The sequence below is a fragment of the Mastigoproctus giganteus genome, chromosome 7, assembly GCF_048544385.1.
Source record: "Mastigoproctus giganteus isolate SK-2022 chromosome 7, ASM4854438v1, whole genome shotgun sequence".
NCBI lineage: Eukaryota > Metazoa > Arthropoda > Arachnida > Uropygi > Thelyphonidae > Mastigoproctus > Mastigoproctus giganteus.
The window spans coordinates 120948091-120973476 of NC_143581.1; the positions used below are offsets into that span (position 1 = coordinate 120948091).

General features: G+C 39.3%; 1 protein-coding gene across 2 annotated transcripts in view; it reads right to left on the bottom strand.

Annotated features, from left to right (window-relative positions):
* Nucleotides 1-25386, bottom strand: part of Trs23 (trafficking protein particle complex subunit 4-like protein Trs23) — a 291121-nt gene that overhangs the window by 121449 nt on the left and 144286 nt on the right. Inside the window, exon 4 of one of the 2 annotated variants that reach the window (XM_090377080.1) lies at nt 1556-1659. The exons of the other annotated variant lie outside the window; for it this stretch is intronic. Coding sequence (XP_090233206.1) covers nt 1562-1659 — 98 coding nt within the window. The 3' untranslated portion in view covers nt 1556-1561. Of the gene's footprint in view, nt 1-1555; nt 1660-25386 lie in introns of those variants that run through there. 2 annotated transcript variants of the gene reach the window in all.

The following is a 25386-nucleotide window of genomic DNA, read 5'->3' on the forward strand; positions in this document are numbered from 1 at the left end:
CTTCTTTTCCCTCCCTTACCTTGCATTACTTCCTTTTTCAATACTGCTACCTTGTTATTTATTATTATTTTTATTTTTACCTTGTTATTTATTATTATTTTTTTTTTTTTTTAATTTACATACTTTCGATTTAAACACACTGCGTTCTTACATACTTTCTACTCAATTTATTAAACTAAACACACAGCGTTTGCGTTCTTACATACTATTGACTCAATTTATTAATCTAAATACCCTGCGTTGGGGCTATTTTACTCATGTTTCTGGAGATTAAAAAATTTTTTTTTATCTATTTCATTTTAATAGCTTCTCCATCAGCATGAGTTTGAATAGAAACACAGTGTTTGGTACATGATCAGGTGTAGCCCCCTGATGAAATACCTGATCTATGTACCAATTTTTATTTTTTTATTTAATTTTTATACTTTTTTAAACTTTTAATTCTTTAATTTTTATTTTTGAATTTTATAATTTTTATATCTATTACCCTCCCCTCTTTTTCTTTCAGCTTTTGTGCATATGATTAGCCTGTTAATTCGGCATTAATTCAGACTTAATTCTACTTAATGATTTTTTTTTTATAAGTTTTTAACATTCTTTCTCTCCAACTAGGCTTGGCATTTTGTGATTAATAACTTCTCATCTATATTTATTTTTATTTTACTTTCATTTGTAACACTTTATATATATATATAAAGTCAATCCTCGTATAACACGTGTTTACACTACACGAATTCAATCATGCACGATTTATAAATAGGGGAACGATTTCATATATAACATGAACTGAATTCGCTTATGCATGATTTGCCTTTGTGTTTACAAGAAATGACAGTAGAATGCGGAATCACCCCAACGGTACAGAACGCAATTGGAATGAAGAGTATTTATGTTTTTTTATGTCAGTGAAGGGGAAACACATTTCACCATAATAACGTAAAAACCCACACAATTTCAGCTATCAGTATTATCGTAAATGCAATTAGATCGCGTTTACTATCCATTTATGGGCGCCTCCGTAGCCAGGTGGCAAGGAGCAGCAGTGCGTAACACACGCTTCTTGATTAGACCAGGGTTCAAGCCCGTCACCACCAAATACGGAGGATATGGAAAGGTCAGGGAATGACCACCGCATATCCCCGGAGCAATATGGCCTTAGTTGCTAATGCTCCTAAAAACCAAATAACAAACAAACAAACTACTCATTTATAACAGATTCCACTAGCAGAAATGCAACTAGATATTGTTTTTATTGTTTTATGGTGGTAACCCCCAGAAATGTGCTTTAGTAAAATGTGAGCTAGTGAGGTGTTAATAGTGTCTCTGCCTTTAGGTGTTGTTTATTCAGTTTCTACACACGCACAGATTTGTGTGTATCAAGCGTGTCCCCTCATTTTGTAATTGCACTTTATTCCCTAAAAATGAGTAAAATACTTAAAAGGTGTGAAAAGGAAGCGTCCTGGTTAAGACACTACAGATTCAGAGAGAAAAAGAAAAGCAATATCGATAGACAGAGGCGGACTGGGTCAAAAATTCTTACCCGGAAAAATTTGCAGCGGCCTCATACTAGTGGTTTATGGCCAAAATCACACTGGCCTCCACATCTTCTGGCCTCCAGCACACTGGGGTTTCCTCGGTAAGGGTAGGTCCAATCCATCTCTGCTGATAGAGAAAAAATATAAATATTGTGAAACGCTTTGAGAGAAATGAAAGAACATGTAATATTGCATGTGCTACAGGTCTAAATGAGGCAAAAATGCCGAGGATTAGAAAGAATGCAGAGAAAATAAAAACAACTTTCATTGCATGAACAATTCAAAGTGTAACAAAATCCATTAGATCAAGACACAAAGAATTGGAAGAGATGGAATGGCTGTTATCTGTTTGGATAGAAGATCGAACAAAGAACAAGTTTGCTTACAATAGAAGCAAAAGCATTAGCAATATTTTATTACATAATAAAATACGTAAGAAAAAATACGTAATAAAATACAAGTATTTTATTACGATTATTTATTATGTTTGGTAACATTTTGGTTACAAATGTGTGTTCAATCTTGGGTGTCCAGCACCTAACCCTATTTTTCCCATAGGATCTGTTATTTATATTGCACGAGGGTTTTTAGGAACACAACTATTGTGTTATACGAGGACTGACTGTATACGTATGTATATATATATAATGTGATGTAAAAGTTAGGGAAAAAGTAATAAAAATAAATATGAATATGAAGCTATCATTAGAGGCAGCAAATGCACATCCTCCACATGAAGCCTAATTATATCTGATAATTAAAATAAATATGATATTTAAAATAAAAAACATCAGCCAGTAGTACGGCAAAAATGCAGAGCGAAACAAAACGCAAAATAATATAAAATAAACAAACAGGGAAGGGAAAGTAGAGATAAGACAAAAAGGTAGTCGATAATCCCCTGTATAATTTAGTCATTAAACCCAATTAATAAAAACGATGTAAATAATGCCAATTATATATAATTTAGCGGTACCCCCCTCGAAGGTACCAGTTCCAAAAGACGTGAAATATCACCAAAAAGGGGTTAAAGAAACTACAAAAACTAAAATATCAAAATGATAGACTGACCATTATGCCCCATATCGACAGAGGACCACGAGGCCATAATGGTCATGGAATCACTGCATTTCAATTGTCATACAAATCATCGCAAAGGCGGAAATATCGAAATATATAATAGAAAGGAAATTTCCTTTCTATTATATAAGCTGGTTAAGCTTGCATTATGTCAGTGGTGTGGCTCTGATCAAGAGTGCTGTCTGTTCTATAGATTATTTCTCGCTGCATAAGGACCACCGCCATGCAAATCCTCTGCATCGGTTGATCTATCGGAGAATGGAAGGGTGGTTTGGTTCTTCGACATTTCCGCCTTTGCGATGATTTGTATGACGATTGAAATGCAGCAATTCCATGACCATTATTGGCCTCGTGGTCCTCTGTCGATATGGGGCATAATGGTCAGTCTATCATTTTGATATTTTAGTTTTTGTAGTTTCTTTAACCCCTTTTTGGTGATATTTCACGTCTTTTGGAACTGGTACCTTCGAGGGGGGTACCGCTAAATTATATATAATTGGCATTATTTACATCGTTTTTATTAATTGGGTTTAATGACTAAATTATACAGGGGATTATCGACTACCTTTTTGTCTTATCTCTACTTTCCCTTCCCTGTTTGTTTATTTTATATTATTTTGCGTTTTGTTTCGCTCTGCATTTTTGCCGTACTACTGGCTGATGTTTTTTATTTTAAATATCATATTTATTTTAATTATCAGATGTATATATATATATATATATATATATAAAAAGAAAAGAGGATGAACACTAGAATTTTTTGATGGAGATTTGAATTTGGCAGCATTGTTAGGGGTGTACTCAGTTGGTTTAGTTAGAGTGTGGGGCGAGACTGGAGCCAGGGAGTAGAAGAATGGGGACAATAGAGTAGGCATCCCCAAAGAGGTCAGTGGGGAAGTATGGGGGAGGAGACAGAGACCCATCTCCTCCTTCCCCTGCCTGGGGATGGTGTTTTAAAGGGAACTGGGTTAGAGTACCCAGTTCAGATCATCAAATGGCACATTGGCAGCAAGGTTGCAGTATGTCTTCGTCAGTGATGGATATCAAGTCCATGTCTTGTCACATCCAGTAGGAAGGTCAAACTGCCCATCCTGCTTTCGGCGTGGGATATGCTAGCTGGCAGTGAGGAACCCACCAGGCGAGGGGCGCCTCCGTAGCCAGGTGGGAAGGAGCAGCAGTGCATAGCACACGCTTCTTGATTAGACTGGGGTTCGAGCCCATCACCACCAAATACGGAGGATGCGGGAAGGTCAGGGAATGACCACCGCATATTCCCGGAGCAATATAGCCTTAGTTTCTAATGCTCCTAAAAACCAAAAATAACCAGGCGAAGGGGGGATGGGGGAGAGAGACATTTATTTCATTCATAATTCACATTTTCACTCTACTTGCATTCTATTTTTATATATATTTTATTTATTTTTTTTTTAATAGTATAGAATATATATATATATATATATATACACACACACACACACACACACACAGTGGCTCTTCTCTATATTACAAATTTTTTTTGCAAAACATTGTACCTTGAAACGAAATTATATGTAAAATTAACCCCATATAGCCAAGTGTTAGTCTCTCTATAACGAATTTTTTAAAAAATTAGTAAAAGCATTTTTTAAGATTTTCAAGCATTTACTGCTAAACAGCCGCTCAAATATACGACCTCCTCCCCTCCGAAATTGTGCATTAGCATCTGGAATTAATCATCCTTTTAGTGAACATTTGTGGCCATTGACACCCGCAGGAGGGGGTCTTTGTTTCATTTTTGTTACAGTTACAAAACTGAATGGGTTTTTCTTAAAAGTGGTCATAAACTTTACAATAAATAGGGTAGATTTGTAAATTGATGTTGGCTAAGGGGAAAACAAAATTCGCTGCGGTAAATCTTCGGCATGCTGCGGTAGCAATACATAGAATGCTTCCATTGTCGGTTTTTAGTTAATGCCTACCGAGTGACGTTCGATTCTCACCTCAACCGTACCATGTGACCTTCCTGTCAATCATTATATGATATGTCCGTTTTCATCTAACTGGACTCCCAGCAGATGGTTTCCATGAATTTTTATTTTTTATTTCATTCTTTTAGAACAATTTGTCATTAATCACATAGGCTATATGCTCTTGTATTTTTTTATTTTTATTTTTTTTCCTGAAAAGTAACATACAGCATACATTAACCATATTATTTCGTGTATATATGAATGAAAGCAGAATAAAAGAAATTCATAATGTTGTATATTTCTTCAAAGTGATTGATAGGAAATGTCACGTGATACTGTTGAATTGGCAAGAGAACGTCATTGAGTAGGCGGTACTAACAATTCACTATATGGCCAGCGCAATGAAGTTTGTGGTGGCTACACAGTATGTATCAGCAAGAGCTGCAGTCGATAATTTTCGCAGTCGCGGAAACAATGTCGAAGAGAAAGTGTTTTAAGTATTAATGATAAAGTAAAGATTCTTCATGATACTGATCAGGGTTTTAAGAAAAAAGATATTGCGGAGAAATATGGCATACCTGCAGAAAGCAGTTTATCTATGATTTTAAAAAAAATCGAGAATCAATTTTAAATGCAATTGAAGGAGGAGCAGACAAGAAGCAAATTAAGTTGTGTATATACAAAGATGTCGATAAAGCAGTTCTGAAATGGGTGCAAATGATAGTGAAAAGAATATACAAATATCGGGTCCAATAATTAAGCAACAAGCTCTGAAATTTGCACAGTCCTTTGGACAAACAGAATTTAATGCGAGTACTGGGTGGTTAGATAAATTTAAGAAGCGCCACAGAATTGTGGAAAAGTTTTTTGTGGAGAAAGTGTTAATGTAAGCGAAGAAAATTGCAACAGTTGGAGGAGCAACACCTTGTTGTTGTTATTTGGTTTTTAGGAGCATTAGCAACTAAGGCCATATTGCTCCGAGGATATGCAGTGGTCATTCCCTGACCTTTCCGCATCCTCCGTATTTGGTGGTCACGGGCTCGAACCCCGGTCTAATCAAGAAGTGTGTGCTACACACTGCTGCTGCTCCTGCTCATGGAGGCGCCCCTCTTGTAGGGATGAAATCCTTTATTGATCAATTAACTGCCAACTCTTAAACTATCTAGAAAACTAATTAAGAACACCAGTATGGATTCTGTTGTCAATCTACTGGTGATATTCTGGTTTATGGATAAATATGGATAAATTTATCCATATTTATCCATATTGATCCCGCCTATGGATAAATTCAATGGAAAAGTTTGGCAAAACTCAAGCAGTTGCTCTTGATGTTTCAAAGACTTTTGATCGTGTTTGGCATAAAGGTCTTCTAAATAAGCTACTGTCTTATAGTTTGCCAACTGTTTTTGGATATCCAGTTTTCTCTGTGACTGTTCACTACAAGTGAGGACGGATGGCTGGCTGTCTGTCTTCTAACTTCCCCACCAATGCAGATGTTCCTCAAGGTTCAGTTCTTTCTGCCATTTCTATAATAATATATATCCGTCTATATTAGCATTAGCATAGGCATTTGATGCAAGAAAGCAAGCTTACGCAGCATCAGCCAAAAAAAAAAAAAAAACCCCACTTCCACTTCACCCCTCTGTTCGTTCAAAATACCTGTCCAGCTGAGCCTTAAACTTATTCAGGCTATCAACCTCCACCACAAAGGATGGAAGTCTGTTCCACCAACCAACCACCCGCTGGCTAAAGGCAAATTTCCGCACGTCTATCCTACATCTGTCTTTCCTCAATTTGAATTTATGCCCTCTCAGGTGATTTTTCTGAGCTAGAGGAAGAATCCCATCAGCATTGAGCATGCTTAAACCATTCAAGGCTTTATACACCTCTATCAGATCACCTCGCTGGTGCCTAGTCTCCAGACACTGTAATTTGCAAAACTTAAGCCTTTCTTCGTAAGAGCACCCCTTTGTTCCATTCACTAATCTTGTTGCCCTTCTCTTTATATATTAATAAACTTCTTCCATAGACTGGAAATTCTATCCATAATTTTGCTGATGATAGCACATTGCATTCCACCTTCCAGTTTGAGATAACTTGCCCTGCACAAACAGCTTCAAAACTTCTCAAATATCCACTACCAATTCCTTAAATGCTGATCTCAAGGTAAATCTCCAGTGGGGCAAAGATGACCTAGCTGATTTCTATCCTTCTAAAACTCAGTCCTGTCTTATATCTCACAAAAAGGATTTTTCTGCTCCTATGTTTATCTTCAATGACACTGCTATTTCAAGGTAAGATCATATACAGTCAAACTTCTCTTTAATGAACTTCCATATAGTGAATTTTTCAACATAACACACTTCTTTGATTTCCCCCTTGATCATTACAACGAAAATAGTTTCCATATAATGAAGAAAATTTTCATATAACGAACTGATTTCGAGAGACCTGGGTACACACTGTTTGCACCTCTGGCCTTTAGGCAATAAAGCTGATGCTGCAGAAATCACGAATGAAGAGCTAAAATGATTAAAAATTAATCCCTTCACCTTTTAAGTGCTAAAGGAATTAATTCCACGAATTAAGAGCTAAAATATTCTACAATTTAGTGGTTCCTGTAAAACCCTGCAGGAGGAAACTGGCCAACTACTGTGCGGGATAGAAAGTGATGGAAGTTTTTGGGAGAGGCCTTTGCCCAGCAGTGGGCCAGCAATTGATAAAAAGAAGTAAAACCTATACAACCTATATATTACTGTACTGAGAAGTCACACTTGTCACAACTGCTATTGAATCCACAGCCATTGGCAAAGATTAAGGCATATTCCCGATGAGGACATTGGCTCCAGTCAACCTGTTTTCTACTGTAAGCATCCTAAGCCAGGTATAGTGCCGGGTAGGTAAAGTGCCTACCCGGCACTATACCTGGCACTTTACCTACCCAGGGCTAGCCGGGTAGGTAAAGTGCCTGCCCGGCAACCCAAAGGTCGCGGGTTCGAATCCTGCCTCGGGCTTGAATCAAAGTACTGCAAAAACCTTGGGAGGTGCATTATGGCCACAGAAGCCGATGCGCCAACAACTATTAAAAAAAAACAAAAAAACGTAAGCATCCTATTAGAGAATTAGGAGAGAGGGATTTTCCTTTATCCTGGAAATTCATCTGCTGTTTCGAAAAAATGAGTCAGATCGTGTACCATGTAAGAGACAGGTTAAATTTAGAAAAGTGTTTTTCTAAATTTCACCTGTCTCTTACATGGTAGATACATGTGGTCCCTAAATCAGTTTTATTTTAGATGCTGTGCAAATAACCTTAAGTGTCTTAGAGGAAATCCTTGAGTGTAGTGCGTAAAAGTGCAAGTGCTTAATAGTGTAGATCGGGGCTTAAAAAAAAAAAAAAAAAAAAAAAAGAAGTAATTCTTTAAAATTTGCATTCCTGCCAGTATTATATTAACCATTCTGTAAAACTGTGTTTCGGTTTTCAAACTGTTTGAGGAAACGGGGTCCAGTCGGAAGCATGCGAAATTATGCCTTTTTGAAGATGTAGATGAAGCAGTTTTTAAGTGGATGAAAGACCAAAATGTGCAGTTGTTGTTGTTGTTGTTCTTGTTTGGTTTTTAGGAGCATTAGCAACTAAGGCCATATTGCTCTGGGATATGCGGTGGTCATTCCCTGACCTTTCCGCGTCCTCCGTATTTGGTGGTGACAGGCCCGAACCCTGGTCTAATCAAGAAGCGTGTGCTACGCACTGCTGCTCCTTCCCACCTGGCTACGGAGGCACCTAAAAAAATTGTGCAGATATCAGGGCCATTAATAAAAAGAAAAGGCTAAGGAGTAGGCATCTCCACTTTCAGGAGAAATAAAAAGTTATTTCTGCTGAAAGTGGAGTTGTAATCGAAGAAGACTGTACCCATTGAAAGAAACAGTTTTGAAAAAAAAAATTATGGAGGACTACAAGCACAAAGTCATATTCAACGTTGATGAAATAGGTCTATTTTTTAAATGTTTTCCGAACAAGATACTGACTTTTAAAGGTGATAATGGTTCATGTGGTAAAAACAGTAAGGAGAGAATTAGTCTTGGTTGGTGCAAATATGACTGGTAATGAAAAACTGAAGATTTTGGTAGAGGCAAAAGTAAACAACCCTGATGTTTCGAAGGAGTAAAGTTGTTAGAGTTGGACTACAACAAAAAGCTTGGATGACAAGTGAAATTTTTGAACAGTGGATTTTAAATTTTGATAGAAAGATGATGAAAGAAAGAAAAATCACATTGATTTTCGACAACTGCCCTGCCCACTTTAAATTGGTAATTTCGAAACTTACAAGCGTGAAGCTTGTTTTCTTCACTCCAAATACCATGTCTAAACTGCAACCAATGGACCAAGGCATTATCAACAATTTGAAAATGCACTACTGAAGGCACATACTGAAAAAATTTATAATGAGAATAGAAACCAGCCTATAGATTCTATTGTAGATTTGAGAATGTGATATCAGAGTTGGAAAAAGTGTGGAGTCAAGATTTGGTGGAAACAATGATTAATAATTGTTTTATTATTATTATTATTAGCCATATGGTACAAGGAAGCCTGAGGCTTAAGCTGAACCAGCATAAAAAAAAATAAAAATTCCCGAGTTACTCCCTGTGTGTGAGAGAGAGAAGTAGAAAGGCATCACCAAGAAAGAGAAGAATGATGATATCCAGCTCAGGACCCTAGGTTTGCCAAGCCCATACTCACCAGATGTGAGCCCCCAGTGTTTCAAAAGCAGGTTTTGCTAAAACACTAATTAACAGTGATGACATCAGTGAACTACTACAAGACATTGAGCAAGCTTGGAAAGAGTTCCAAGAGGTTTGATCAGTGGAGAAATTGTTCTTGACAAATTTTACAAGTTGATACCAATGTCATAGTAGCTGAATATCCAAGCAACTCCAACGGTTTGGACCATATTTAAAGAATTAGTGACAATATCAACAATGAGTTGGATGAAAATGCGGGCAATATTAAACCTTCCAAACATGAAATTTTGGCATCAGTTAAAACTTTGCATCAAGGCCTTCAGTGATAAGAAAATGTAGCAGAAAATATATTTTAGTGTTTAAACAAATATATATTTGAGTGTTTAAAATGTGCAGTAAAATCCATTGCACAACAAAAAATAACCAAATATTTTACGAAATAATTCTTAAAAGTATATTAATCCATTGTGCACATCATATAAGTAGTCATTTCTCAATATATATGTATTAATAAATTAATTGTTTTAAATTGCAAGTAAATTTATTCATTCCCACTCATTTCTGATTTATTTTCCATCTTTTACTATATTTCTGAATTTACAGTATTTTTCATTGTTGAAAGGGTCATATTTCTCTATAAATAAATTCTGCTTAACAAATTATTTCAAGGGAACCATATAACTGATTTCGCTATATAGAGGTTCGACTGTATCTCTATTGGGGATTACCCTGATTTCTAATCTCTCCTGACATAAGCACATTACACATATTGTTTCCCCTGCATCTAAAAAAAACAAAGTTTCTCTTTCACTCTTGATGGTAATTTTCTTCCAATCTTTGTTCACTCTATACAAATCATCGTCTCTGTCTCATAGATGTTGTTTCTGCTGCATGCCTTTTCTATAGCTACTTCCATGGGTACTATTCTTCTCAATTGGCTTCTATAATTCTCACTCTTTCTTCCAAACTAGTCCAAAATGTGCTGCAACTAGTCAACATCCTTTTACTAGCCAACTTCAAATTCACAGAACCAACTTTTTTTCTTCCTCACTTATTTCTGCAACTTCTGTTTTCTGGAAAAACCTCCGTTCATAGCTATTTGCTAGTAAATTAATAAGAGGAGTTTACCTCAATATAGTACGTGGAACACTTCCGTATGATACCCTCCAGAAATTAAAACGGAAAAAACGAAAAAAATCGACAACTTACCGGTACATTAAAGTAAAATATAAATAATTAAAGTAAAATATAAATAATTAAATAATCAATTTAATACAATTCAAAATCAATTCAAAACAATTAAAATTCAAATTAACGCAATTAAAAGAATCTAACGAAAATATTCAAAACGATTTTCCTTCCTGAAGCTGACAATGCTTTTCGACCGACTGTCGTGATCACAGGAATGTGATCACGACAGTCGGTCGTGATCACATTCCTGTGATCACGACCGACTGTCGATAGTACACAAGACTTGGATAGTACACAAGATAGTACTATCCAAGATATTTTACATTCGTTTAACAATATTCATTCTAGACTCAAATTTACACTGGAAAGGGAAGATACGGATACTAAGTCATTAAACTTTCTAAATTTCACGCTTACCCGGGACTCGAACAAAATACAATTTAGCATCTATCGAAAACCCACAAACACCGGTATGCTTCTACATTATAATAGCTACCACCCGTTCACCTACAAAAGATCGATTATCTTTAATCAATTTCTAAATGCCTATAAATATTCAACGACGGATTCTGCTTTAGACTCAGAAATACAAATATTAACTAGCAGATTCTTGAACAGGGGTTATCCCATTAACACAATAAATCGAATTAGGGTACAAGCTAAGGATAGGATACAAAATACTGCACCAATCAACAATAGTAATATCAAAAAATACTTTATTTCTGTCCCATATGTTGAACAGTGGCACAAACAGCTTAACAGATTCTTTAAAGATACCGAATTTAAAATTATAGCTAGGCCTATACGGAAGTTACACACTATACTGAACAATCGCTCGGTTCTTTCGGCATTCGCAACACAAATTAATGATCTAGTATACAACATTTCTTGCGGTGATTGCGACTCGTCTTATCAGGGTTCCACGCGGTTTTCTCTTAATATCCGTGTAAATCAACACGAAGCCTCTGTTCGTGCTTCTCGTTCAGCAGCGTCAGAATTAGCCTTTCATGCCATTAACGAAAAACATACTTTTTTATTTAACGAGGCCAAAATACTTAACGTTCAACGTAATTATACGCGACTATTAATTGCAGAAACCGTTGAAATTAAATTACACGAGAATTCTGTTAATGTTCGGCGGCCATATTTGATCTCCGATGCGTGGACCTTTACGCGCATGCGCGAAGACACAATCACTATTTAAGTTGCAGGTTTAGCCTGATTCGGTAATTTTCATTCCTGTGATCACGACAGTCGGTCGAAAAGCATTGTCAGCTTCAGGAAGGAAAATCGTTTTGAATATTTTCGTTAGATTCTTTTAATTGCGTTAATTTGAATTTTAATTGTTTTGAATTGATTTTGAATTGTGTTAAATTGATTATTTAATTATTTATATTTTACTTTAATTATTTATATTTTACTTTAATGTACCGGTAAGTTGTCGATTTTTTCGTTTTTTCCGTTTTAATTTCTGGAGGGTATCATACGGAAGTGTTCCACGTACTATATTGAGGTAAACTCCTCTTATTAATTTACTAATATTATTATCAACGTAGAACATATTGAGTATTACAGCTCTGATTCATACTATATAGCTATTTGCTGAAAATTACAATCTACAGAAATTCAAGTGTAATGTCCCAAGTATCTTCTTTCATCTTCTCAACTTTGAATCCAAGCACAGCACTCTAGATTCTAATTCCTGTTGTGCTTGGAGTTTTCATTAAAAAAACAAAGATAAAAAATAATAATGGAATCCAATATCTTTACTCTGGGTTTAACATACATGAAATACTAATAAATAGTTTATTAGTATTGGACATAAGATTTTTTCATGATGATCCTTTTAAAAATAATAATCTACTTATTGAGAAACTATTCAGCATCGCTGTACATATATTCTACCAACATTGAATATTAAATGATTATTTATGGCCTGTTTTTCTTCCAGAAACTTAAAAGCCAGTTTATAATGCCTCAGAATAGATAAATAAGAACACATTTTATGAAATCACAAAGGGATAATAAAAATCCACAAGCTTAAAAATGAATTTTAAACTGGAAGAAAATAGTCATACGAGTGACTAAAAGCATTGCAAAAAGAAGTCATATGATCACTGCAGGGTTAAAATGAAAAATGTGTGGAGAAATGCTAAATTCAGGAAGAGATAAATTATGCAAATGTCTGAAAATGTAAAATTTTAAAAATTTGTTAGTGTAGTGTTTATGGTAGTTACCATGATGTGTACTTTTATAATCTACACGACTATAGCCCCAGAAGCTTAGCTTATGCGCCATTAAGTCTCCATAACATACACACACACACACACACACACACACACACACAATATACTGTCAGGTCTCCTTATTTGCAGGGGTTACCCCTGCAAATAAGGAGAACCGACAACACTTCCCGTGAAAATCTGTACTCTCGCCCAAATAGGTGCAGATGTTTAAATGTGTTTAATTGTGATTTACAATAATGAGGAATATTTTAGTCCTATGTTTTGAAAATGTTGTATCAAAATTTTATTACATAGTTAAGAACAAGGCATGCAGCAGTGTATTCACTGCAGGATTCAGTACTCCTCGGTAGTAGGGGTCGCAAAGGCTGGAGAAGAAGCAGGGTTGGCGACATTGAAACTTCCAGTTCATGGATACGAGAAGTTTTAGGCATCGATGTAGAAGTTGTCCTTTTCAGGAACATTGTGACGGGATGCTGCTTCTTTTGTTTGAACTCGTTGGACATGGCTATGTGTGGTGTTAAAATATCATCATGGCTTTCCTTGAACTTCATTGCATTAATCATGTCGTCATATTCGCAGAAGAAGCCTGCTGGGACTTTTGGTGTCATACATTGCCTGCGCTTGGTTTTCCAAATCAAACTTCTCTTGGTGTGGTTCTTCCTCATCCTTAGAGCTGGAACAAACTAACTCCTTGAGTTCAACATCCATTAGTGTTGTTGCTTGTCATCAATTAAATCATTGATGACAAATTATCTCCTCAAAACCATGTCCTCTAAGAACTCTTGGGTTCTGCTTGCAGAAAATTAGGCCAGGCTTTGTCATATGGCTTGCTGCATTCCCGCAAACTAGCAGCATAACCCAATCTCATGCCGCCTTGAATCCTGGGGCCTTCTTCTCTTCGACGGCTATATAGGTGCACAGGCATCTTAAATAAATAAATATATAAATTTTCTGTTTATACTCCGGGATGACTAAACGGTCAGAGGAGTTCAAAAGATAGACAGAATAAAAGAAACAGCACCGTATTCAGCAGTCATGGGCTTGAACCCCGGTGACTCAAGGCATGTGTACTTATGCACCCACGCGCCTGACCACTAGGCTACGGCGGCCTTCTTCCAGAATAATACCATCTCGTTGGTATTGAAAACCTGTTCAGGTTTATATCCCTTCTATGAGATTCTTGAGTTGGGCAGGGTAAGCTTTAGCAGCCTCATGATCAGCTGATGCAGACTCACCCATAATCTTTACGTTATGGAGTGAATAACACCTCTTGAATTTCTGAAACCAGCCGTTGCTTGCAATGAAAGTGGTTTCTGTAGTGCTGCTGCCGGTACAGGGGATTTGCTGCTTAAATCTGTTGTAAAGAAAGAGGGCATTAGCAGAAATCATACCAATGTTCACAGGCAAGTTTTTCTTGTGCTGGTCTTCAATCCAAATGAACAGTGCATTCTCCATTTTTAACATTGATCACTTTATCATGTACATAAGCTGCGTATTTAGCAGTAAGAATTCCTCTAGTTTGCACTGTCTCTCTGATCTCAGTTTCTTGTTTCCTTATGTATCGTACAGTACAGTAGAACTTCGATTGTCCGTCACCCTATTTACCATCAGTCTCTGCTAACCATAAATGAACCCCACTATGCCGTAATGCATTGTGATATTGGCGCCATGTGTCGCTCAGTCTTTGTTTACAACTCACTGTATATGGTTGTACTTTTAACCTATTGTTTCTTATTTTAATAATTTTTATTCAGTAAACCTATTGAAATGAAAGAGAGATGTAAGAGTAGTGTTGGGATTATCACAAAAAATTGAAATAATCAATCGTCTAAGAAAAGATGAAAGTGCTACAAGTATAGTATTGGTTTGTGGAATAGGAAGAACAACAGTAAATGACATAAAGCGTGATGCAGACAAAATTGAAAACCACGTGTCAAAAATGTAAACCAATGACTGTAATGTTAAAAGTCGTAAAATTACGAAGCTTCCTAAAAATGAACAATTGATTCTGCAATGTTTCAATGGCTTGTTCAAAAATTCCATTGTCGGGACCTATAATAATTGAAAAAGACACTGAAATCAATAAAAAAAAAACTAGGCGGAGATCCTTCATTCAAGGCTAGCATTGGATGGTTGGACAAATTTAAGTTTCACCATATGATAAATTTCGTGACCCCCAATGCGAAAACACAAATCCACAAATATGGAGACCCGACTGTGATAAACTAAATTAGGGAGCTACAAACTATCAATATCATCCCTTTGAATTGTCACCTTCTCAGAAAACTGGAAATTTGTAGTCTAAGAAGGCGTGAAAACAATTTTGTTGTAAAATGCGAAATTTTCAAAATATTTGCTAGTGTAATAATGTTTATGGTAGTTGCAAAGATCATACTCTTATGTATTGAAGTGAATTGTTGCAATAAACTAAATTAGGGGACTACAGATATTGTCCCTTTTGTTCTGTAGGTGACAGTTACTTTGTACTGTCACCTACACAAGTGATTTTTTTATATATATATTTTTTATTTTTTTTTGATTTGGGCTGTCTGCCACCCGGGTGCTACTAACCCTTTACGTCCCTGTTCAGAACCGAACATCCAACAGCTCGAAAAAAGCAGAAAGAAAGAGTGATTGTACTTCTTACAGGCAATATGACATAAATAAAAAATAGAAGAAAAAAAGATTTTCGTAACTGGGAAAAGTAAGCATCCACCTGTCTTTAGGGGGACAAAAAACCTCCCCGCTGAACATAAGAGCAACACAGATGCATTGATGAAGTTTAAAATTTTCATTTACTTTGTGAAGAATCCGGACAGAGAATTATTGTCAAGTCAGTAAAAAAAAATTGTGCTTACCTTAGATAATTGCACACTTAACCGTATGTTTAGTTGAACATCATAAAACTCATAATTCTTCCAGTGAATGCACCATCCATAGTGCAACCTGTGGATCAAGGAATCATAAAGGTTTTCAAAACATTGTACAGGAGTGCAATGCAATAAAAAATTATTGCAGAAAGCAAACCTTCTGAGTCTGTGTCTTCGAAGTCTGATGTTCTGGCAAGTCAAATATGTCAGAGTTTTTGTATCTCCAGGGTTTCCCCTATATGCCGCTGAGTCTTCTGTACTGGGCTAAAGTCAAGCCTGGCCCGTGTGTGTGTGTGTGGTGTAGGTTCGCGAAAGTCTAATGTTGGAAAGTGCTGTTCTGTTGTACACCAGCAAGCTGGTGTTTAGCAATCCCGTGGGGGCACCCAACCCCTAGTTAGGTGTCCCCTGAGTGTCTGCAATTCTGTCCAGACAAGATAGGAGGGAGTATATGATGAGAGCCTTTTCGATCAATTTGGCCCTGGAGAGATTGTGCAAGGCTCAAGGGGTAGAATTTTTCTCAGCCCAGTCTATGCTTGTTACCAGGAGAGACTGATTCTACAGGGATTTGTTATTGTTATTTGGATTTTAGGAGCATTAGCAACTAAGGCCATATTGCTCCGGGATATGCGGTGGTCATTTCCTGACCTTTCCGCATCTTCCGTATTTGGTGGTGACGGGCTCGAACCCCGGTCTAATCAAGAAGCGTGTGCTACGCACTGCTGCTCCTTCCCACCTGGCTACGGAGGCGCCGATTCTACAGGGATGGGATACACTTAAATAGAAAGGGTGCAAGAATATTTGCTGATGCTATTGAGGCAGAGTTAGGTGGGTTGAAAAACTGCTAGCTTGTGGGGATACACGGACTAATAGATTAACAGTAGCCACTGGTAGAGGTAAAAGCGATTCTTGCACTACTTCTATTGAAATGCAGTTGAGCAGCAGCCTGGAAAGCAAGGCAATGGGAATTTCAAGGGCTGCTGGGAGTCATAGTGGAACAAGTAAATATATGGGCTGTGTTAGGGTAACTAAGAGTAGAAACAGGTGCATGTACACCTATGCTAGGATTATAGTTAATAAATTCGATGAGCTTGAAGTGCTAGTCAAGACATCAAAGGCAGATATTGTTGGAATATCAGAGACATGGTGTCACACAGACATAAGTAGTGCAGAATTGGAATTTGGGGAGTACAATGTGTACAGAAAGGGCGGAGGGGTTATGCTGTTAGTAAAGAAACACAAAATCTAAGGAAGTGCATCCAATTGATGTGGGTGAACAATGCAATGTTCAGTCTGTTTGGTGTGACATAAACATTGGGAAAGGAAAAATGACAGTAGTTATGTGTTATAGCCTATAACTAATTATATACGTATAATGAGAAATAGTGCAGAGAAATAGAGTGGGCAAGTAAATTAGAGTGTCTCATATAATGGGGGATTTTAATTTCCTGGATATCCAAGGCTTTTATGGATTTATTGGATGATTGTTTTCTCCAGCAGCATGTTTGGGAGGCAACTAGAGGGAGTAATACTCTTGATTTGATTATCAGTAGTGATTCTTCATGCATTAAGAATTTGCAGATAAATGAACTACTAGGTGGCAGTGATCACAGTGTGCTGAAATGGGATTTACTCAGAGGTAACTATCATCAGGGGTAAAGGGAAGGGTTATTTCTTTCATAAAGGCGACTACGATGGAATGAGACAGTATTTAAATTCTATACGATGGAACCAACTGATGATGTTAACTACAGCAAATTCAAAGTGGGAAGCATTCAAAGAATTAATCTTAAAAGCTACTCTTGAAAACTAGGCTTTTCATAACAACAAAGAAATATTGTTCAAGATTTAGGCCTAAATGGTTGTCAGATGAACTAATCAGACATGTGACAGAGAAGAAAAATGCATGGAAATACATATAAATTAACATGTGACAGAGAAGAAAAATGCATGGGATACATACAAATTAACACATGACACAGAAGCCTATGATAGATACAAGTTGATATGCAACCAAGTTACAAAGGAGGTTAGGCAGACGAAGGCAGATTACGAGAAATCTTTAGCAAAGGATGGAAAGAAAAACAGCAAAGAGTTCTTTACTTACGTAAACTCTAGAAGGAAGGGGATGGATCAGATTGGTCCACTTGATATCGATGGTTCAACTGTTGATGATCCTGCTCAGGTAGCTAACAAACTAAATGATTTTGCGTTGACATTCACACATGAGGTGTTAGTCAGCGAGGGGAATGCCAGAGGTGTATTCAACTCTGGCAGTAAGCTAGATAATCTTGTAATAACTGAGAGTAAAGTGGAGGAGAATTTGTTGAAGATAAACATAAAAAAGGCACCTGGGATGGATGGAATCTATCCAGTTATATTAAAGGAGGCGGCAAATGAAGTAAGCAAACCCTTAGCCATAATTATGACAGCTTCCCTGGACACAGGGGAGGTAACCATGGACTGGAGATGTGCAAATGTGACCCCAATCCACAAAGGAGGTTCAAAGGGAGACACAGGTAATTACATACCTGTTAGTTTAACTCCTGTTCCAGGGAAATCAATGGAGGTACTGGTTAAAGAAGCATTGAAGGATCATCTAGACAAGACTTCAGTTATAGCTCGGACACGGCATGGGTTTGTTAAGGGGAAGTCTTGTCTGACTAATTTGATTTGACACTATGATGTAGTCACAAAGGAACTAGATGCAAAGAATAACTTTGGTATCATATATTTGGATCTTAGAAAAGCCTTTGATACTGTTGCGCATGGAAGACTGCTGCACAAATTGGAGCAGTGTGGCATTGGAGGCAAATTGCTGCTATGGATAAAGTGATGGTTGAGTGGGAGAGGACAGAGTGGTAATCAATGGACACTGCTCTTTGTGGACTAATGTTATTAGTGGAGTCCCTCAGGGTTCAGTGTTGGGTCCATTGTTGTTTTCTGTATTTATAAATCATATTGATGATGGTATATCAGGCTTAATGTCCAAGTTTGTAGATGATACGAAGGTTGGCAGCGTTGTTATTGACACTAATGACAGTACACTGCTGCAACAGAATCTAGAAAAGTTGAGCAGATGGGCTGAGAGGTGGCAAATGAAGTTTAATATTGACAAATGTAAAGTACTACATATGGGAAGCAGTAATCCCAGAGTGACGTATCAACTCTGTGGTACCACACTGACGCAAGGAATCGATACACAAAATTAATAAAGGACACCAAGCGCAAAACCTGGGAAAATCTTGTTTCCACAGCAGGGAACGCTAACCCCTGGGGAGTTGTTTATAAAGTAGCCACTAACAGACACTCCAGAGGAGAAGTCGCAGAAGCAACAATGACCCTGCTGGGTACCCTGACCACTACGTGGGATGACTCGGTGACCAATATCCTAAACACCATCTTCCTGGAACAGGTAACTCCTACCCTCCCAGAACAACTGCGGATCTGTCAAGAAAATGACTCGTACTTCACTGACCAACAAGAAACACCCTTCACTGTGGATGAGCTGCATGCGGCCGCCATGCAAATCAGAAGTAAAAAATGCCCTGGCTCAGACCTAATTGAACCGGAAATTGTGAAGAAAACGGTGGAATACACCCCGGATCTGTTACTCACGCTATATAACACCTGCCTCAAAGAAGGAACCTTTCCTAATGACTGGAAAATTGCCAACATCAAACTTAAATTGAAAAATCCATCAAAGCAGCCAGAAAAACCAGAGTCTTACCGTCCGATCGCCCTACTCCCAGTTGTAAGCAAACTATTCGAGAGAATGCTGCACAAGAGGCTACTCCACTATTACGAAGGGGCAAATCTAACAAACACAATGCAATTTGGATTCGAACCTGGCCTATCCACGATCGAAGCTCTCAAGACACTGCTGGATAAAGTAGAAGCCTGTACTACCAAATATTTTCTAGTTATCAGTATTGACTTCGCGGGGGCGTTTGATGCCATCTGGTGGCCGAGCATCCTCGCGAGACTTAGGCGGGCTGGACTGCCCCTAAACCTGTATAACACAATCAGGAGTTACCTAACACAGAGAACGATCGAAGTACATGCACCGTATAGGAAGCTAACAAGATAAATCCACAGGGGGTGCCCGCAGGGCTCTGTCCTGGAACCCCTGTTATGGAATATGATTTTAGATGAATTCCTGGCCCTTGATATTGGCGAAGTCGGCGCCCAGGCTTTCGCTGATGATTTGATAATAACTGTTGCTGCTAACTCACGAGCGCAGATCAAAGAAAAAGCCAACCACGCGATAGGAATTCTGCAAAACTGGGCTACAATCCATTGCCTGCGGATTTCTCCAAGTAAGACCTGCTCGGTACTCCTGAAGGGCAGACTCGACCTTACCAGACCACCGCAAGTGAAAATCCAAGGCACCACAATTAAACTTGCTACAGAAATCAAATATCTCGGATTCATCATTGACAAAAATCTGTCTTTTCAGCCCCATCTAAAGTACATTAAACAAAAGATACGGAAATATTCTGCATTGGTTGCAAGAGTGACCAGAGGGACTGGGGGCTAAACAAGCGGACCCTGTCCCTCTACTACAAATCTACCTTCATCCCGGTCATCACATATGCTTCACCAGTTTGGTACAAAAAGGTAACCACAGTGGTAAATAGAAGAACCTTGGACAGCATCCAGCGGTCAATAATTCTGACAATCACACGAGCTGTCTCCACAGTCAGCACGCACGCACTCCACATTCTGGCCGGAGTCCTCCCGCTGGACTTGGAAATCATCAGATGCGCCCTGACATATAATATGGCAAAAGAAATACCATGCACTATCCTGAACTTCACGTTGGATCTCGCCAACAACAGGAAACTTGAAAAAAACCAGACTTCTCGACCACCTCCGACAGGAATGGCAGGATCGATGGACAGAATCCACTAAAGGTGAAATCACCAAGAAGTTCCTCCCTAGCGTTAACAGTCTTTCCAAAACCCCCGAGTTGGTTTCAACCAGGGTTCCACGTCACCTTTCTGCTCACAGGGCACGGGCCATTTAATGCAAAACTATCTAGATTCCGAATCACTGAGGATCCCCATTGCCTCTGTGGCCACGAGGAGACATGGCAACATCTCATGTATGACTGCGACCAGTATGAGGACCTGCAATGCAGGCTCACCACTGCTATCACCTACTTCCCGCAGAACATGGAACAGCATCTTCTCGACTCGGAACAAGAATACAAAGCCCTTACCATTTTTGCACAGAAACTCTTTGCTAGAAGGCGAGCACTTATAGCAAACCACCATGCACAGCACCCAGAAGCTGATGACGAATCCCAAAACCAGGACTAGAGAAAACCGGAATACACAAGAAAACTGTACCAAATAACCCACGAACATGACTATCATTTAGCCTTGTTCACGAGGGAACTGACAACCAGGAAGACCTATGACCAGAGACAACCTGACACAGGACTTCATTCATGTATGACCCTGCAACTGGGATCTGACTCCCACATTGAAAAAGAACACCAAAGAAGATCCGGTTCAGATCGCTTGGACCAGCACGTGCTCACAACTGTCAATGCCTGATGGCGATCAGTACCGGGTTCCCTTGCCTGGTACCTTTACTCCCTTTCCCCTGGTGGGGAGGAGGAGGAGATTCTTCTCCTGGTGGGGCTTGGGCCTGCCTCACTGAAAATCCTGGGGTCGTCTTCTCTATCGTCCCCATACTTCTGTCTTTTCCCCCAGCCTTCAGTCTCCCCCCCTACTCTGCCTAATACGCCAGCGTATAACCCGACACAAACTGCAAAAACTTAACTTCGTCCAAATTAAATCGCATACACCTCAATTGGCTTTTCTAATTCCAGCGCTCACCCCTACCGAGCTTTTTTTTTTTGGCCCTAGCCACTGAAATCTCAGGAAACTAGGTGGCAGGGCCTGCCCGAGTAAAATTTCATTCTGTGTACCTGGTCTGACTCCACGAGGCCAAGTGTGGACAACGTTGGGCCTCAGTAGGGGTCCAGCGGCTAAACGGCCAGATGAACAACGATACACAACACTACACATATACAAAATCCACACACTTTTAAATCTCTGGCCTTCCCAGTGAACTCGTACACCTACAATGTAAGCAACGCGGAGATGGGAGAAATCCCTGGTGCCGTTAGACATCAATACACTTTACACTGACAGTGGTAGATAATGAAAAGGACCTGGGAGTAATTGTGCAGACGGTCTGCAAGGGTAGCTCATGGTGTCTTGTCAATGATATACAGGAATTTTTCTAGCAGGGATAAGGAGGTGATTATCCCCTTGTATAAGACAATGGTCAGGCCACACCTTGAGTACTGTTTACAGGTCTGAAGGCCTCATTTTAAGAAGGATGTAGAGCTGTTGGAACGAGTACAGAGAAGGACAACAAGATTAGTGAATGGAACAATGGGTTGCTCTTATGAAGAAAGGCTTAAGTTTTGCAAATTACAGTGTGTGGAGTCTAGGCACGTGCGAGGTGATATGATTGAAGTGTATAAAGCCTTGAATGGTTTGAGCATGCTCAATGCAGATGGGATTCTTCCTCTTGCTCAGAATAATCGTCTGAGAGTGCATAAATTCGAATTGAGGAAAGACAGTTGTAGGATTGCTGGAACAAACATACATCTGTTGTAGAAGTTGATAGCTTAAATAGATTCAAGGCAGATCTTGACAAAAATTTGTAGCGAGTGGATGGGTAAAATAAGGTTTTTTTTTTTTTTTTTTTTTGGCTGATGAAAGCAAGCTATATAAGCTTGCTTTCTTGCATCATGTGCCTTTGCTAATGCCTGTTTCTACTATCAGTGTCTCTTACTGGCATCTACAGAGTGTTGCTGTGGATGCTGAGGGGTGTTGAAAGGAGAAGTTTGGGATGGGGTTTCGGTTAGGGAAAGAGTAGAGTCAGAGAGGGGGGATGAAAGTAAGATGCATTCCCTATAACAGGAAGAGAGTAGTTGTGAAAGCCAGACAAAAGATGATTTGAAGGCAGTACGCTGATCTCAGCCCAAAAAGGTGTCAGCAGTCCACCTCCTGGTGGGTACCTGGAGGGGTTAAAATCCTACCCTCAAAAGGTTAGCAAATGGCTTCCTGGTAGGGTGCCTACTAGACCAAGGCCGGATTCACACTCAGCTTGGCTGGGTCAGCTTATGTAATCCCACTCTCTCGTGGAGGTCAGCAGTCATGATCTGGAATGTCTTCTAAGTTCAGTTGTCATTATCTTTGGGTTCATTCTGTTTAGAGTTCTACTAAGATATAGGTGAAACCCCACAGGCAGGTCATGTCCAGGTTTGGTTGTGCCACCAGGCATCATCATTGCTTAAATACACGTTTTGTGAAGTCATTGAAAGCTGCAAAGTATTCCTCTGTTTGTATGAGCAGTAGCGCCTGTTCTTGTGCATATACCTCCATGATAATTTGAAGAAGCGTTCGCAAGTCCTGGTAGATTGGACAGGTAAAAGTAATGTGCTGGGCTCTCTCTGGGATTCCACAAGTGCAGTCAAGTGTTTGTGCTAGCCCCAAAGCATGGAGTTTGGCATTCAGGCTTCTGTGTCGAAAATTGAAAAGAGACTTGATAAGAACCATTTGTTAAGCTGTTTGGAGTGTTCCTGTACTGGATGGTTCTACCAAGCGGGTTGGCAGCCCAGGCAGTCTTCCAGATGGAGATCAGTTCACACCTGATTCTTTTCTTCTCAATTAGTATTGTTCAAGTCCAGAATTATGTTGTTAATGGTGAATGGGAGGTTCTGTCTTTTGTGGTATTTTAAATAATGGTATGCCACCTCGAGGTGAAGTGATAACGTCAGATAGAATCTGTGTGCAGGAGTAGAAACTTCTGTAGGCACTGGAGCTCATGAGGAGAATGGTGCATTGTGCTTGATCTAGTTGTCATTTTACTGCTGTGTAGTCAGCTCTATGGCCTCAGGTGGCAGCCCTGTATATGGCTATTGGGAGGAAGATGCACTCATAGTAAAGCTTTTAGTTCACCCCTTCAAGCCCCAGTTCTTCCTGGTGACCCTCAGGAGCTTGCTGGCATACTTTTTGATCTTCTCTTTGATGTAGTTCGTGTGTTCTCTGAAAGATAGCTTCTCATCCAGCAGGACTCTAAGGTATATTTATAATTAGAGATGAGTTTTATTGGTTGATGCCGATATTTAATCTGGGGGGACCTGGAAACCAGAACTCTGGTTGGGTTCAGGTCCTTTGAGGAGCATCTCTCAAGTTTTTACAGCTGAGACTGTGAACTTGTGGTTTTCACACCACTGTGTGAGATCTAGAATGTTGTTGGCTGTTTATTGAAGTTGCTGCCTTGATCCCCTTGCAGGACCATGGCCAAATTATCAGCATAGGCTACTTCTGTGACATTAGGGTAGCGTTTTGATAGCCAGGTGTCAAACACTGCATTCCATGCAAGGGGCCCTGTGCGGATCCGTGCGGGCAACCCCTGGTCGTTGGTCTGGTAACTTCCTGGGTAGGTGTTTTGACCACAACCTGGTGGTCGTTCAGTTAACTGGTCATTAAGCGATATATTGGTGCAGACACACCAGCCTCTCAGAATCTCTTGGATGCTTTGCCACCAAAGGGTGTCAAAGGTCCTTTTGAAATCAGCAATGGGTCCAAGGGCATATTTCCTCTCAGTGTTAGTAGCTAGCAACACGGCCCGGATGGCATCTTCAGAACATTTTCCTTTCATGAAGCCATATTGTTGGTCTGAATGGAAACCCTTTGAATGATAGAATGCAAGGAATCTGGCTATGAGCTTTTCCAGTACTCTACTTATGGGTAGAAGGGCAATCGGCCTATATGAGTCAGGTTGGCCGGGTGGCTTTTCTGAGTTTTTGATGATTACCTTGAGAAGGGCTCTTTTCCACTGGGCCAGAAAGACTCCATCTCCGATGCCAGTGTTTAGCAGGTTCTCCATGATCTCTGGTCTTGCGGTCCAATTCTTTTTATGACCATGGCTTCGAGCATGTCTAATCCAAGGCATTTTCCAGATTTGGTTGACTGGATGGTCTCCCCAATTTCCACTCTGGTGAAGAGTTCCTCTTGTGGTGTGCTTGCCCAAGCTAGGTGCTCAAGTCTTAGGCTGGTCTGGAACTTGTTCTTTCGTGCAGGGGTATCTTTATGGATTATGGTGTCAAGGATGGCTTCTACAGATTCTGCCCAGGTAGTTGGCTCTGTTTGGTTGGGGAGCCTGGTAGAGTAATTATACATCTCCCAAGATAACTTTATCTGCCACGAGTTTATACATCAGATCCCATGGGTCTTCATTCCCAGTTTGCTCTACAAATTATTCCCACAATTTCCGCTTCCCGTGGTAAATGGCTGTATGGAACACTCTTCTGCTGGCCTCTTTATATTGCTTCCTGAAATCTTTCCCCATCTGACTGTTTTTCTATCCTTTCTGGCATGTTGTAATTGTCTCCTGGCTGTTCTCATCGGGTTGCTAATGTTGGTGAGATGTGCTGCCCACCAAGGTATGTGATGTGCTTTCCTCTTGCATCGGGGCATCTATGCTCCAACGTAAGAGGAAATTAGTGGTAAGTCTGACTGTGAAGATGACTGGGTTGTGTATCACTGGTTCGCCAGTTTTCGATGGAGTTAGTGTTTGTTAGTGAGCATTATGTCTGTGTATGAGCTGCCGAAGAGGGGTTGCACTGGTAGGAGGGTGGCCGGGAATGGTGCAGATTTGCAGGTCATTAGAAAGGATGATTTCTAGAAGTTCCCCTTTACAGTCTGTAAAAGGACTGTTCCACAGCTGGGAGTGAGCATTTGCA